Raw genomic sequence first — 17,635 nt, 5'->3', positions numbered from 1 at the left:
CCCCGCCCCCCTGGGGAGCCACCCACTGAACAACTCGCCAGAAGACTTCAATGAACCACCTGGAACTTTGGGAGGCCCCTCCCTTCAAGAGGACGGAGGGCTGTTCCTGGAGGTGATTGACAGGTGGCCCCGCCCCCTGGGGAGCCACCCACTGAACATAAGAGACATTCACTTATAAACAAATGGGCATAACAAACAAAATAATCATCACGACACATAAATGGCATAAAGTAACACAAACAAGAAGTGCCACTTTGAACCACACCCAGGTAAGACATGCGGAGTGAAGCACGACACCCACCTTAGTGACTATGGCCACAGCAGTCTCTCTCCGGAAGAATCAAGAAACAGAAAAAGACGATTGTAGGTAACAAATGGCATATTGGGTGACTCACATATAATTTAACACAATCATTAAAGCTCGACCTTACAGTACGGCTACAGTCAAAGTAAAAAGTATGTGAACCCCTAGGAATTCTCTCTATTTATGACTAATTCCCATATACAACATGGTCGTATCTTCATGTCAGCCCCAATATTGAACACACACTGTCTCCTATAACTAAAGACACACAGATTTTCAGAGAATCTTTGACCATACTGAATACAGTTGTGCTTCAAAGTTTGTGAACCCTTTAGAGTTTTCTGTATTTCTGCATAAATATGACCTAAAACATCATCAGATTTTCACTCAAGTCCTAAAAGTAGATAAAGAGAAACCAAAATGAGACAAAAATATTCTACTTGGTCATTTATTTATTGTGTAAAATGATCGAATATCACATATTTGTGAGTGGCAGAAGTATGTGAACCTCTCGGATTATCAGTTAGTTTGAAGGTGACACTCGAGTCCGGTGTTTTCAATCAATGGGATGACAGTCAGGTGTGAGTGGACACCCTGAGTTTTGATCTATCAAAGTCTGCTCTTCACAACACACGTTTGTGGAAGTGTATCATGGCACGAACAAAGGAGATTTCTGAGGACCTCACAAAAAGAGTTGCTGATGCTCATCAGGCTGGAAAAGGTTACAAAACCATCTGTAAAGAGTTTGGACTCCACCAATCCACAGTCAGACAGATTTTGTACAAATGGAGGAAATTCAAGACCATTGTTACCCTCCCCAGGAGTGGTCGACCAACAAAGATCACTCCAAGAGCAAGGCGTGGAATAGTCGGCGAGGTCACAAAGGACCCCAGGGTAACTTCTAAGCACCTGAAGGCCTCTCTCACATTGGCCAATGTTCATGTTCATGAGTCCACCATCAGGAGAACACTCAACAGCAATGGTGTGCATGGCAGGGTGGCAAGGAGAAAGCCACTGCTCTCCAAAAAAAAACATTGCTGCTCGTCTGCAGTTTGCTAAAGATCACGTGGACACACCAGAAGGCTATTGGAAGAATATTTTGTGGATGGATGAGACCAAAATAAAACTTTTTGGTTTACATGAAAAGCGTTATGTTTGGAGAAAGGAAAACACTGCATTCCAGTGTAAGAACCTTATCCCATCTGTGACACATGGTGGTGGTGGTATCATGGTTTGGGCCTGTTTTGCTGCATCTGGGCCAGGACGGCTTGCTTTCATTGATGGAACAATGAATTCTGAATTATATCAGAGAATTCTAAAGGAAAATGTCAGGACATCTGTCCATGAACTGAATCTCAAGAGAAGGTGGGTCATGCAGCAAGACGACGACCCTAAGCACACAAGTCGTTCCACCAATGAATGGTTAAAGAAGAATAAAGTGAATGTTCTGGAATGGCCAAGTCAAAGTCCTGACCTTAATCCAATCGAAATGTTCTGGAAGGACCTGAAGTGAGCAGTTAATGTGAGGAAACCCACCAACATCCCAGAGTTGAAGCTGTTCTGTACGGAGGAATGGGCGAAAATTCAGGACTGATCAACAGTCGCCGGAAACGTTTAGTTACAGTTATTACTGCAAAGGGGGTCACAGCAGATACTGAAAGCAAAGGGTCACATACTTCTGCCACTCACACATATGTGATATTCGATCATTTTACACAATAAATAAATGACCAAGTAGAATATTTTTGTCTCATTTTGGTTTCTCTTTATCTACTTTTAGGACTTGAGTGAAAATCTGATGATGTTTTAGGTCAAATTTGTGCAGAAATACAGAAAACTCTAAAGGGTTCACAGACTTTCAAGCACAACTGTAAATCATTCAAACTGTGAAACCCTAAGTGAACCCTAACCTAATGACTTTTTAAAAAGCTTGTTGCAGTCCGAATTTCGCACACCTGGAGTCCATTTAATGAAACCAGTTCAGAGGTGTGGTGGCCCAGAATGACTTTGATTGATCACAAACACTATAAAGTTTGAGTCTGAGCTGTTGACAAGAAGCATATCCAGATGGGAATCACGCCTCACGCAAAAGAGCTGTCTGAAGAGCTACGATTGAGAATTGTTCATCTACAGAAGGTTGGAAAGATTTGAGATCTTCATCAGTCTACTGTTATGCAAGTTGTCTATAAATGGAGACCATGTGGTATTTTGGCTACCCTGCCTAGAAGTGGGCGCCCTGCCAAGATGACCCCAAGAGCACAACGCAAAGTCAGCAATGAGGTAAAGAAGAACCCAAGAGTGACAGTAAAGGACTTGAAGAAGTCATCAGAACTGGCTAACATCTCTGTTCAGGAGTCAACTATACGCAAAACATTGAACAAGAAAGGAGTCCATGGCAGGACACAAAGAAGGAAGCCACTGCTGAACACTGCTGAACGCCTGAAAATGTTTTGTGGCGTGATGAAACCAAAATTGAACTATTTGGGAGGAACAAGCAGAACTTCATTTGGCTTTAAAAGCGCACTGCATATCAACATCAAAACATCATCCCTACAGTAAAGTATGGTGGATGGAACATCATGATTTGGGCCTGCTTTGCTGCATCAGGGCCTGGACCGCTTGAGGGGAAAATGAATTCCCAAGTTTATCAACCAATATCTCATGATAATGTGAAGATGTCTGTCCGTCAACTTGAGCTCAGAAGAGGCTGGCTGATGCAACAGGACAATGACCCCAAACATCGCAGCAAATCCACAGCACAATGGCGTCAGAAGAACAAACTCTGCCTTTTGGAGTGGCCCAGTCAGAGCCCAGATCTGAATCCTATTGAATGACTTGGAGAGAGAGAGAGCCAAACACAGAAGACAACCAAACAATATGGAAGAGCTAAGGCAGTTCTGCAGGGAAGAATGGGCTCCAATTCCCCCACCGCACGATGTGGAGGTCTCATTGCTGCCAAAGGAGGGTCAGCCAGTTATTAAATCCCGAGGTTCACTTACTTTTTCCACTACCACAGTGAACGTTGAATCCATCCATCCATCCATTTTCCAACCCACTGAATCCGAACACAGGGTCACGGGGGTCTGCTGGAGCCAATCCCAGCCAACACAGGGCACAAGGCAGGAACCAATCCCGGGCAGGGTGCCAACCCACTGCAGGACACACACCCACACACCAAGCACACACTAGGGCCAATTTAGAATCGCCAGTCCACATAACCTGCATGTCTTTGGACTGTGGGAGGAAACCGGAGCGCCCGGAGGAAACCCACGCAGACACGGGGAGAACATGCAAACTCCACGCAGGGAGGACCTGGGAAGCGAACCCAGGTCCCCAGATCACCCAACTGCGAGGCAGCAGCGCTACCCACTGCGCCACCATGCCGCCCGTGAACGTTGAATGCGTTTGTAAAATAAAGACATGAAAGTGTGTGTCATTGGCTGGACCTGTGACTTAGATGAAGATCAGATCACCATTTAGGACCAATTCATGCAGTAATCCAGATCATTCCAAAGGGTTCACCTACTTTTTACTTAGACTGTATATAGCGCCATGGACAAGTGACACGTCCGCCCCTTTTCGTCCATTCATTTTAAGCGGCCATCGGCTCACCTGTCCCTCTTCAGCTGCTGCACGATGGCCTGCGCTCTCCTCCGCTTCCCCATGCCTGCGGTGATCGGAATGCTCTGGATGGGCACGGTCGAGGCAAGGCTCGGTCCATTTCCTGTTGCGGTGTCTGGCATCTTGGCACGTGGTCTCCTCCACTGGTCTCCAAAATAAGTGGTAAACTGAAAAACAAAGAAAGCGTGCGTGAACGTCCGAGAGAATACTTGATAAACTAAATTAAATTTAAAATGCATCATGTTATGGAGATTACAAAACGAACTCAAAAAAAAAATATTCAAGGGGGGGTCCCTCAATGGGGTTTTCAAATTTCACAGGTAAACTCCGGAAAAGGGGAAACTTTCCCCAGGGGGCATCATTAGCATGGGGCTAGCCCCTGACTAATGAGAGGAGGACCCCCCCCACACCCGTCCTTCTACCCCCTGGATATTCACCAGTCTATTCCTATTCTGTCCCCCTGAAAACTCCAAGAGGGACCCCCGGACCCCCCCCTCCTGATACTCATTGAAGATGTGGGGTGGAGGGGGGGCTAAACCCCCTAATAAGTGCCAAAGCCAGCAATCATCATGCTTTTTCCAAGGATTATTTATAAAAATTGGGGTGGGGGGGGGGTGATCACGTACAACAAGGCTGGTCATTTCTTCATGGTGGGACCAAAATGTAAGTAAACCCCCTTAAATGTAGCAAGTCAGCAATGTGCACGTCAGTCACGTCTGAGATGTTCGATTTGTAATTTTGAACTGTGGACCTGGGGGCTGGGGGGGGGGGGGGGTTAATCAAGGAAAAATGGGTCTGTGTCCCAAATATTTTTAGGGGGGGTTAGGGCACAGTGTATTCGACTATGTTAAGGAGCTCTATGCATTATGTCACCCAGGGCACTGCCCTGTGAAGGACGGGCACCCTGTGCAGGGTTTGTCTCCTGCCTTGCACCCTATGCTAGCTGGGAGAGGCTCCAGCAGACCCTCATAGCCCAGTTCAGGACTAAGTGGGTTAGAAAGTAAGTGACTGACTGACCAACTCAGGGGACTATGGTGGTCTTCATCCAGGCTTGGCACCGGTTCATTGGCGACTTTAAATCTGTGAAGACAGAACCTTAACCCTTTGCATGGTTACTGGGTCGGACATATTTTTAAATTATCACGGGGGTCTTGGTGGTGCAATGCTTGGCCAAGCTGCCTCAACCATATAGGAGATGGGGTACAAATCTTGGCCCTCTTCCACTCCAAGACTCACCAGTCTGGCTTCCTGTGCCCATAAAATCTGATAAAAGGTTTTCAGCCTAAAAATATGGACAGGTGGGAGGATAAAAAGCTGCACATTGCTGATTATCGAGAGACAGGCAGAGCTTTCAAAGTGAGAAGTGGGAGAGAAGAAACACTGGGACTCCAAGATGTGTGTGAAGAAATGGAGTGGGGGGGTCCCCCCCAGAGGTTACAAAGAGTGGTGGGTCCCCCCCCCAGAGGTTACAAAGAGTGGTGACATACATGGATTAAATTGAAGAGTGGCAGTGGAGGACCCCTTGGAGGTCCAAACAGGTGTGGATACACAGTTAGTGTTAACGGTTGAGTGTTTGTGGTTGTCCAAATACGGGTTGGTAATGTGGGCAGAGGTGCCAGGACAGACCGCTACACATGCATTAACTACCGGTATTCACAGGCCAGAAATGGAGGGGGGGGGGGCACTGGTGGATATCGGGTCTCCCCCAGCACAGCTCTGTCTGTGACAAGAACAAGGACTTCCTGGAAAGATGCGACTAGATAGATAGATAGATAGATAGATAGATAGATAGATAGATAGATAGATAGATAGATAGATAGATAGATAGATAGATAGATAGATAGATAGATAGATAGATAGATAGATAGATAGATAGATAGATAGATAGATAGAAGCACTGGCACACTGATAAAAAAAAAAAAAGGGAAAAGAGAAAGAGAGACCACGGCTCAGGCGGCACCGGCATAAAAGTCAGAACTGGGCTGGCAAAAATGATGTCAGAATGTCACACTGGCATAGCAAAAGTACCAAACAGCGCCCACCTAACGTGAAAAGAAGAGAGAAGAAGAAATGAAAAGCCCGTCTACTTGCCAGTTTAGGTAGGCAGGAGTTACCAGGGTGGCTGCCACCTCTGTAAGGGGTGCCAGGGCAGCAGGTACTCTCAAGGAACCAGGCTGAGAATGAGGCAATGGGGCGGACAGAAATCCAATCCGTGACAGAGGGAGACAGGGGGCAAAGTGGCCAAATACCATCTGAATAGAAGTGCAAGTCAAGTATAGCTTACTCAGTCGGTGTTATTTGTCAAATGTCTAATAAAATTATTAATCCATTCTTTTCATGAAGAACTGAGATAAACCTTCTAATACAATGGGATTCAAGGTGGGTGACTGGGGTCCAATTTGAAGAACAGCAAACAAATTCAAAATCATGAAAAAGTCCCCAAACATACGTACGTTAATGCTAAAATACTGTTAAATAACCCATTTCCAGAAAACCATCCTGTGCAGGACGGCTGGAAACACTCAAATCAGACCAACCTTTCCCAACATGAAATGAGTACCCTAAATACACAGAGTCACAGGGTGCATGTGGGACACCGGGACCCAAAGAAGGAGGAGGTTGCACACCTTTCTGAAAACCTGTTTTCACTTCAACATTATGGAATACTGAGTGTAGATTGATGAGCAAATATGCCAAATTTATTTATCCACCTTAATAAAACAAGAAGTGCCTGTGTGTCTGTCATTCCAACAGATTGTGCATCACAAACATTATTACTGCTTTCACAAAGCCAATATTAAATGGCATATACCACACATGTGCATTTATCATTCCAACAGATGGCGCATCACAAACATTAGCAGTAATGCATTTTATTACTACAAATGTTTGTGATGCACCATCGTTGGAATGACAAATGCAATCTGTTTTATTACTACATGTATTACAAAAAACATTCCAATAGATGGCACATCACTAACACTGAATACTGTTTTTACAAATCTCATATCAAATGGCATACAACAGAGACCTATGCATTCCATTTGTCATTCCAACAGATGGTGCATCACAAACATTAATATTGCTACTATAAATTTCACACCAAATGGCATATACTAGACACATAGTCATTGCACTTTTCATTTCAACAGATGGTACTATACAAACATTTGTAGTTACAAAATGCATTGCATTTGTCATTCCAACAGATGGTGCATCACAAAAATTAATATTGCTACTACAAATTTCATACCAAATTGCATATACTAGAGACCTAGTCATTGCACTTTTCATTCCAACAGATGGTGCTATACAAACATTTGTAGTTACAAAATGCATTGCATTTGTCATTCCAACAGATGGTGCATCACAAACATTAATATTGCTACTACAAATTCCACACCAAATGGCATATACCAGAGACCTAGTCATTGCACTTTTCATTCCAACAGATGGTACTATACAAACATTTGTACTTACAAAATGCATTGCACTTTTCATTCCAACAGATGGTGCTATGCAAACATTTGTAGTTACAAAACGCATTGCATTTGTCGTTCCAACAGATGGTGCATCACAAACATTAATATTACTATTACAAATTCCACACCAAATGGCATATACCAGAGACATAGTCATTGCACTTTTTATTCCAACAGATGGTGCTATGCAAACATTTGTAGTTACAAAATGCATTGCATTTGTCATTCCAACAGATGGTGCATCACAAAAATTAATATTGCTACTACAAATTTCATACCAAATTGCATATACTAGAGACCTAGTCATTGCACTTTTCATTCCAACAGATGGTGCTATACAAACATTTGTAGTTACAAAATGCATTGCATTTGTCATTCCAACAGATGGTGCATCACAAACATTAATATTGCTACTACAAATTCCACACCAAATGGCATATACCAGAGACCTAGTCATTGCACTTTTCATTCCAACAGATGGTACTATACAAACATTTGTAGTTACAAAATGCATTGCACTTTTCATTCCAACAGATGGTGCTATACAAACATTTGTAGTTACAAAACGCATTGCATTTGTCGTTCCAACAGATGGTGCATCACAAACATTAATATTGCTACTACAAATTCCACACCAAATGGCATATACCAGAGACATAGTCATTGCACTTTTTATTCCAACAGATGGTGCTATACAAACATTTGTAGTAATGTAAAAAAACACATTACTACAAAAAGATTTGCCATGTGTTGGAATGACAAATACAATGCATTTCATTACTACAGGCATTATAAAATTCATTCCAAACTGCAAACGCTAATGCTGAGATTTCAGCCCGTCTTAGACGTGTACCACAGCTAGTTATGAACATTGCAGCATTGCATCATCCGTGTTTTGCCCGCACCAAGTGCTAATGGAGTTCTTGCTCTTTCCATTGCTGTTCTTGAAAGGACCTGCTTGCTGTTGCCGCAGTAGTTGGAATTCATTTGTGACTTTGCAGCCTTGTGATGCGGCATCAGTTGGAATGACAAATGCAATGCACACGTCTCTGTTATATGCATTTTTAGTACAGGATTCATGAAAGCAGTATTAATGTTTGTGATGCACCATCAGCTGGAATGCGTGTCCTCATCCTCCTTCCAGGGTAGCCATTACCCAAGAGTGTGTGGCTCTACTGTAAGCCAAAACCTGATAGCCACTGATATAGACTCACGAGACATGACAAACTGGATGTCACTGGCTATGACGGTCTACCCTGGGCCATCTTAACAGCATCATAGGCCCCCCAGGCAAAGTAGTGCACTGGGCGTCCTGGTTTGACAGCAAAATAGAAACATACATAAGGCATCAGAAACACTGTGGGCACCTATGCTCCTGAAGGCCCCGGTCAGTGCCCACTGTGCCCATATGTTAAGATGGCCCACAGTCTACCAAAGAGAAGATTAACCTTATTACAGTAAAGGTGTGTGTGGATGGTGTGTGTGGTTCTATGCATTTGTCACTGTGAATATGCGCACACTTGGGCGCCATTTAAGAAATAATGGCAGAGGGTGACAGTCACCTATTAGGATGGCCTCCGATTCTTCTGTCATTCAGGGTCGTAATGCGACTCCGTTACAGTTCATGCTCTCTAAACGGAACTCAGAAGTTCACTTAACATACAGAGGACATGTTAGGACCACCAAACTCAAACGCCAATTGACGCGCATTTCTCTTGCTTGACTTTATAAAAGCTCACTTTGTCTTTGTCTCTCTGCACCTGTTTATGTGTCTGTGTCTCGCAGGCCGAGGCTTTTATAGTTGGAGACACCGCGATAATCGGACACGGGACCGGCCAGCTGTCATCTATGCGGGTTCCCCCCGCTCTGGAGTCAAGTCCAAGGGGCAGTCGGCAAGAATGACTGGAAATCCGAGGCAGATAGCAGAGTGGCGAGAAACGGGGCACTGGGGGGGTGAGGTGGCTTTGTGATTTGGGGGGGTCTGCACTGCCGCTTAAATCCCATCGGACTCGACTCCTGTGTTTCTGCGGCGCTGGACTACAATATGATAGTCGGCAGAGGTGGAGATCAGAGCGTGCGTGAACGTCCGAGAGAATTCTTGATAAATAAATTTAAAATGCATCATCGATGTTATAATCAATAACTGCACACCGTCAAGAAAAGAAGGAAAGGCGATCGTGCGTACCTGCCGTGCGGTGGTGTCTCACTTCTTCTTTTATCGGAGTTTTCTAACGGCTCATCACAGACATTGTGATGCGTACGCATCGCCGCTTGCAGGGCACGTGCACGACGGGATAACCGGTGCGAGGACTGCGATGGGTTTTCCCTTTTCCTTCACGTCTGGATTGCTTTATTTTCGTGCGCTCTTGTCGGCCCTTTCGCGGTCGGTAAGGCTGTGCGCTCGGCTTGAAACGCGTCTCTGAGCGGCTTACCGGTCCGTCCGTCTGTTAGGAGGACTGGGGCAGGGAAATGACCGAAAACGTGACACGCGCATCCGTGCACCAGGGACCTCGGTTCACTTTTACACTCAAGAAAAATCGATCATTTTACACGATCATAGTTTATATTCAGCTACCTTTTAAGGACTTGACAAGTGAAAACACCACTTTTAAAATTAATGTTTTAAGTTGTCGATTTTTTATTTAAGTCTGAAGTAGAAATGAAGAACGCTGCATTCATTCTGACTTGGAAAAAATCCTTACTGGTTTTAGAAATGATCCACTGTTTGGAACGTTTGGAAATATCATAAAGAAAAAAAGTGTAACCAAGTAGTCTGTCACTTCCACCGAGGGTCCAGTTTCGTGGTGTTCAGAGCGAACGTGAACATTACGTCAAACATGAACAGATGGAAAGATAATGAATGCCATTCATATTTGAGTACTGAGAAGAGCGCTATATAAATGTAATGAATTATTATTATTATTATTATTATTATTATATCTAGCTAGAGAGACAGACGTGAAAGGCACTATAAAACTGATAAACAGATGTGAAGGGCACTATAGTACTGATACATAAATAAACGTGAAAGGCACCATATAAATGACAGAGAGATTAATGTGACAGGCACTATATTACAGATACATAACAGGCACTATATAACAGATAAACTTGTAGATAGCCGTGAAAGGCACTATAGAGCTGATAGATGTGAAGGGCACTATACAACTTGTAAAGAAATATACGTGAAAGGCACTATATAATGGACAGATGTGAAGGGCACTATATAACTGGTAAACATATACATATATATATACATATATAAATGTGACAGGCACTATATAACAGATAAACTTGTAGATAGCCGTGAAAGGCACTATAGAGCTGATAGATGTGAAGGGCACTATACAACTTGTAAAGAAATATACGTGAAAGGCACTATATAACGGACAGATGTGAAGGGCACTATATAACTGGTAAACAAATATATTATTATATATATACAGTATATATATATATTATATATATATATTATATAATATATATATATATTATATATATATATATATATATATATATATATATATATATGTGTGTGTGTGTGTGTGTGTGTGTGTGAAAGGCACTATGTAACTGACAGATATAGATAGAGGGATTATGTTAAAGGCACTATATAACTGACAGACAGATGTGAAGGTCACTGTATAACTGGTAAATAGATATACGTGAAACGAACTATATAACAGATAGATGTGAAAGGCACTATATAACTGACAGATATAGATAGAGGGATGTATGTGAAAGGAACTATATAACAGATAGATAGATACTTTATTAATCCCAAGGGAAAATTCACAATTACACATTATATACATATAGATATACAGTAGATAGCCGTGAAAGGCACTATAAAACTGATAAACAGATGTGAAGGGCACAATATTACTGATAAATAAATGTGAAAGGTACTATATAAACAAATAAATTTGTAGATAGCCATGAAAGGCACTAACTTTTTAAAAATATACGTGAAAGGCACTATATAGCTGATAGATGTGAAGGGCACTATATAACTGGTAAAAAGATGTGTAAAGCACTATATAACTGATAAACAAATATATATATGTGAAAGGCACTATGTAACTGACAGATGTAGATAGAGGGGTTATGTTAAAGGCACTATATAACAGATATACTGTACATAGCCGTGAAAGGCACTATGTAACTGACAGACAGATGTGAAGGGCACTATATAACGGACAGATGTGAAAGGCACCATAAGACTAGTAGACACGATACACACACACACACACACACACACACACACACACACACACACAGTGTTCTAATGCATACCAACTTTCCTGATCACACATTCAGGCTCCATACGCCCTCGTTAAAAACATGGGCATGAATATTATTAATATTATTATTTTGTCAGCAGATGTGCAAGTTTGTTTTCTGGGCAGGTTTTGCCCGTAGAAGTCGGTGTTGAATAGTAATGTGGCCCTGCCAAGTCCTCCTGGCTGTCACCTTCACCAAGTCAAACTGCCATCTGCGTTTTTCTGCGCCTTACAGCGACAGCGAGACAAACCGCAGTGAGGGTCGTCCGTGGATCGGCAGGTGTTCATTGCACCTCAGTCACCGCCTGCCATGTCTAACGTTTCACGATCGGCGGTTGCACAGAAGTCAGTGCGAGGTCCAAATTCCATTCTCTTGAAGAAAAAAAAAAAAAAAAAGAAGAAATTCTTCTCCTGTCCGAGCGCCGAGTGTTGAATTCCGTGCAGACTCCGAAACTCCGACTGTGAAACGTCACCGATTAAACCACACGTGGGCTGAGGGGTTTCTAATAAAATCAAGCAGAGCTGCCAATTCTTAGGACGAGAAGGACAAAGGAAAAAAACTCGGAGCCCACCCGCGTGCCGCTCCCGTTTAAGGTGCTGGTAAAGTTTACTTATTAGAATCGGATTAGAGACGTGCAGACCTTAAATGATTTGGGGGGGACTGGCCGTCCCGCTGAGGGGGTGAACTGGTTATTAACTGCTGATTATTACAAAACTGTAGTTGAAAAGTAAGAGCAGCGAGAGCGTCAGAGGGGCAAAGTCACTGGGACCATTTCAAGTAAGAGTTTGAAAAAGTAGGGGAAGTACAGTGGGGTGTGGTGTGGTGGTGTAACGTTAATTATTTATAGTAAATATCTGAATTTATGTGCAAAGTAGGAGGGGTGTACTGGGGTGTGGTAGTGGTGCTGCATTACATTTTATATCGTGTATGGGGAAGAGGTGCAGACTCAAGTCAAGTTCGGAAATGACCCTCTATCTGTCGCAGCCAGGTGTTACGTGGGCGACCCCTTGGCCTGGTCCAGCCACTCAGGTCCCCAACAATGAGGATCTTACGAGCTGGATCACCCTCGGGGAAATGCACCACATGGCTGTAGTGCTGCAACTGACGCTCCCTCACAATGCAGGTCATGTGTCTCATTCGGGACTCCATGAGCAACACAAAGTCAAACCAGCGGTACCCAAGGACTCTCTGAAGAGACACACATGAAGAAGTCCAGTCTTCATCTCAGGTCACTGGATAGCGACCATGTCTCGCAACCATATAGCAAGACAGGGAGCACCAGGACTGTAAAGACTTGACTACACTTCCTGAGGAGGCTGAAGCGAGCGAGTCTTTCCCCTTTCCATCCTCACCATGTTCTACAGGGACACCATTGAGAGTGTTCTGACCAGCGGCATCACTGTCTGGTACGGCAACTGCAACATATCCAAAAGATAGTGAAGGCAGCAGAGAACATTATTGGGGTGCCTCTCCCTTCACTACAGGACATATTTTACAAACGCAGTGTCCGCAAGGCCTGCAGCATTGAGTAGGACCCCTTACACCCCTCTCATGGACTTTTCACACTTCTGCCATCCAAGAGAAGATACTGCAACATCAGAGCCAGATCTGCCAGGCAGCAGGAGAGTTTTCACCCCCAAGCTGTCAGACTCCTTAACACCAGGCTGCCCCCTGGGATCTTCCACACGGCCTCAGCCACCTCAAAAACAGAACTTTTATACATGCGATCCACTGTCCTGTAAAGACGAGTGTGCAGGTAGAGAAGAACTGAACATCTCACACTGACCTTTAAGGATTTTGACACTCTTGATATCCTTCTGCTGTGAAACATTCTGACCTGTCATTGTCTACACATGTCTTAAACAACGATTGTCCATATTACTAACCGAGAATGGTAAACCGGAAGGCACAGATGCAGGTCTCTCGCTAAACCGGAAGGCACAGACGCAGGTACACGGCGATGAACCCAGGAGACATAGTGCGCAGGCGCCGAACACACAGACACGAAACCAGATGGAGGAGTACGGAAGCGTATACACGGCATAGTCAGACCCGACATAGTATAGAAGGTGCAGGCACCTACAACGCACGTCTAAAACACCGCAGCCACAAAAACGAAAGAGCTCAACTAACGTAAACCTGAGATAGTACGGAAGGCGCAGGCGTCACCGCCATATTGTGAGTGGCACTACTGCGGAGTGAAGCCGCAGACGTCACCGCCATATTGTGAGTGGCACTACTGCGGAGTGAAGTTAGGAATAATGTGCTGCTTGGGATTGTACAAACCGCTGAACGCTTTACACCAAATTCAAACACAATACAGCTCAACGATACAAACACGAGCCCACCTGGATACGATCAATGAACGCAGGCGCCTACAACGCGCGTCTGAAACTGCGGAAGCAAAGCAGGCACGGGTTCAAAACGAACAAGCTCGACTGACGGATATACAGTCCTGATCAAAAGTTTAAGACCACTTGAAAAATGGCAAAAAAATCATATTTTGCATGGTTGGATCTTAACAAGGTTCCAAGTAGAGCTTCAACATGCAACAAGAAGAAATGGGAGTGAGACAAAACATTTGTTGAGCATTCAATTAATTGAAAATAACGATTAAATTGAAACAGGCTGTTTTACAGCTGATCGAGATTTTAGGACCACATGCCTTTAAAAGGCCAAATCTGTGCAAAGATGTGGATTCATTGTCATCTTCTGTCAGGTAGTCACACGTTCTGATGGCAAAGGCAAAAAAAACTCTCCCTTTTTGAACGTGGTCGGGTTGTGGAACTGCATAAGCAGGGTCTCTCACAGCGCGCCATCGCTGCTGAGGTGGGACGCAGTAAGACAGTCATTGAGGGTTATGGAACAAAAAAGTCAAGTGGAAGATCCAAAAAAATGTCACCAGCACTGAGCCGGAGGATCCAATTGGCTGTCCGTCAAGACACTGGGCGATCCTCGACCCAAATTAAGGCCGTTACTGGTGCTGACTGCAGCCCCATAACCATCAGACGGCATCCGAGACTGAAGGGCTTCAAAAACAAAAAACGTCTTCAAAGACCTCGTCTCCTTGAACACCACAGAACTGCTCGTTTGGACTTTGCAAGAGAGCACCAAACATGGGACATTCAAAAGGTGGAAGAAAGTTTTATTCTCTGATGAGAAAAAATGTAACCTTGATGGTCCTGATGGTTTCCAACGTTACTGGCATGACAAGCAGATTCCACCTGAGATGTTTTCTTATGGGGACGCCATAATGGTCTGGGGTGCTTTTTCCTTCAGTGGAACAATGGAGCTTCAGGAAGTGCAGGGGCGTCAAACGGCCGCTGTCTATGTCCAGATGTTGCAGAGAGCATTCCTCATGACTGAGGGCCCTCGTCTGGGTTTTTCAACAGGACAACGCTACAGTACACAATGCCCGCAGGACAAGGGACTTCTTCCAGGAGAATAACATCACTCTTTTGGCCCATCCTGCTTGTTCCGCTGATCTAAATCCAATTGAGACCCTTTGGGGATAGATGGCAAGGGAAGTTTACAAAAATGGACAACAGTTCCAGACAGTTGATGCCCTTCGTGCGGCCGTCTTCACCACTTGGAGAAATGTCCCCACTCACCTCATGGAAACACTTGCATCAAGCACGCCGCAATGAATTTTTGAAGTGATCAACAATAACGGTGGAGCTACTCGGTACTGAGTTCATGTTTGGAAGTTTGATTTCTGTTTTGGGGGGGTTTACGGGTTTTTTTGCCAGCCTGTTTCAGTTTAATCCTTGTTTTCATTAAATTGCATGCTCAACAAATGTTTTGTCTCACTCCCATTTCTTCTTGTTGCACGTTGAAGCTCTACTTGGAACCTTGTTAAGATTCCAACCATGCAAAATATGATTTTTTTGCCATTTTTCAAGTGGTCTTAAACTTTTGATCAGGACTGTACAAACACGAGCCCGCCTGGATAAAATCAATGAACGCAGGCGCCTACAACACGCGTCTGAAATGCCGCGGGCAAAGCGGGCACGGCTCCAAAACGAACAAGCTCGACTAATGTATTTCAGGATACCCAATGCCGGGGGTAGGCGAGCGAAGTGAGCAGGGGGTTGAGCCCCCTTGTCATACACTGATCATTTCTGTATTATTATTTATTATATTACATATCTTACACATCAATATTGCTGCTACTTCTTTGTCCTATCTTTGCACAATGTCTCGTCTTGTTTGTGTTTTAATTTTTAAATTTTAATTCTATTTTTAATTTATTTATTGCACGTCATGTTGTTACACTCCGGACCCTGAGCTTCACAATTTCGTCTATCTGTATACTTGTATATGGTTGAGATGACAATAAAGTTCACTTTGACTTGGACTCTTGTCCTTTTTATGAGATATCAGGAGCGCCACACACCCCTTTCCAGCGACCTCATGACCCCCCGTGCTCTCCCAATCCGTCTACTGACTTCATAAGAAGAGTCACCAGAGACATGAATGTCACTGCCGAGGTAAGTAAACCTCTCGATAAGGTCGACACTCTCTCCACAGACAGACACACTGCTGATGGCCGTGCCCAAGAGGTCATTAAAGGCCTGGATGTTGGTTTTTATCAGGACACTCGCAGGCCCAGACCCTCAGACCCCTCACTCAGTCTCTCAAGACCCCCGATCACTCTTAAAATGGCCGTGCACCGACACTTCCCATCCAACCTGATGGAGCACACAGCCAAGATATCAAAGGAGTGGCTTCGGGACAACTCTGTGAATGTCCTTGAGTGGCCCAGCCAGAGCCCAGACTTGAATCCGACTGAACATCTCTGGAGAGATCTTAAAATGGCTGTGCCCCGACGCTTCCCATCCAACCTGATGGAGCTTGAGAGGTGCTGCAAAGAGGAATGGGCCAAACTGGCCAAGGATAGGTGTGCCAAGCTTGTGGCATCATATTCAACAAGACTTGAGGCTGTAATTGCTGCCAAAGGTGCATCGACAAAGTATTGAGCAAAGGCTGTGAATACTTATGGACATGGGATTTCTCAGTTTTTTTATTTTTAATAAATTTGCAAAAACCTCAAGTAAACCTTTTTCATGTTGTCATTATGGGATGTTGTGTGTAGAATTCTGAGGAAAAAAAATGAATTTTATCCATTTTGGAATAAGGCTGTAACAGAACAAAATGTGGAAAAAGTGATGCGCTGGGAATACTTTCTGGATGCACTGTACGTGACGGTGGGCTCAATGGGAGAAGACCCAGGGGGGCTCCACTACTGAAAGAAAAAAAAGCCAGACAGGAATTTACTTAAGGAGCCCCAGTGCTTCTTCGTGGAGAGGGTCCTTTAGACCAGGGGTAGGCAACGTCGGTCCTGGTGAGCCGCAGTATGTGCAGGTTTTTGTTCCAACCCAGTTCCTTAACGAGAACTCAATTATTGCTGATGAAGCACATATTGCTTAAGTGACATTTTGATGCTTCATTTTAGTGGTCTCGCTTGTTAAGGTTCTCCAACCTTAATTGCTTATTTCAATCTTAAACTGCTGCATTCAGTGTTTTAATTGCTCCTTATTAGCAATAAGATGTAAAAGACAAAGCAGCCAGCAGTTCTCCAGCTAGCTTTTTTCTAATTACATCTGTGTGTGTTCATCATGCACGGTTTGATTTAATAAAACACTTAATAGAAAAATGTGACAGACTGAAAATGATCTGTTTTAGGCTTCAAATCATTTGGATGATATCCTTGGAAAGGAAAAAAATCTACGATATAAAAGCCTTACATTGCACAGACTAACAAGCCATAAAATTAAATAAGGTCTGAGATTGGCAATGATTGGTTTCTAATTAAGCAATTGGGTTGAATGAAAACCTGTAGCCACTGCGGCTCACCAGGACCGACATTGCCTACCCCTGTTTTACATCTTATTGCTAATAAGGAGCAATTAAAACACTGAATGCAGCAGTTTAAGATTGAAAT

The 17,635-nt window shown here is 43.8% G+C and overlaps 1 protein-coding gene across 1 annotated transcript in view; it reads right to left on the bottom strand.

The window, feature by feature from the left end:
- Positions 1 to 17,635, bottom strand: part of LOC114647653 (putative helicase MOV-10) — a 160,150-nt gene that overhangs the window by 131,507 nt on the left and 11,008 nt on the right. The window contains exon 4 of the mRNA XM_051924409.1: positions 3,917 to 4,092. Within this exon, the coding sequence (XP_051780369.1) occupies positions 3,917 to 4,092 (176 nt within the window). The remainder of the gene's footprint in view (positions 1 to 3,916; positions 4,093 to 17,635) is intronic.

The sequence above is a fragment of the Erpetoichthys calabaricus genome, chromosome 3 (genome assembly GCF_900747795.2).
Source record: "Erpetoichthys calabaricus chromosome 3, fErpCal1.3, whole genome shotgun sequence".
NCBI classification, from domain to species: Eukaryota; Metazoa; Chordata; class Cladistia; order Polypteriformes; family Polypteridae; genus Erpetoichthys; species Erpetoichthys calabaricus.
The sequence above is the reverse complement of the archived record's forward strand: the minus strand, read 5'-3'. Positions and strand labels throughout refer to the sequence as shown.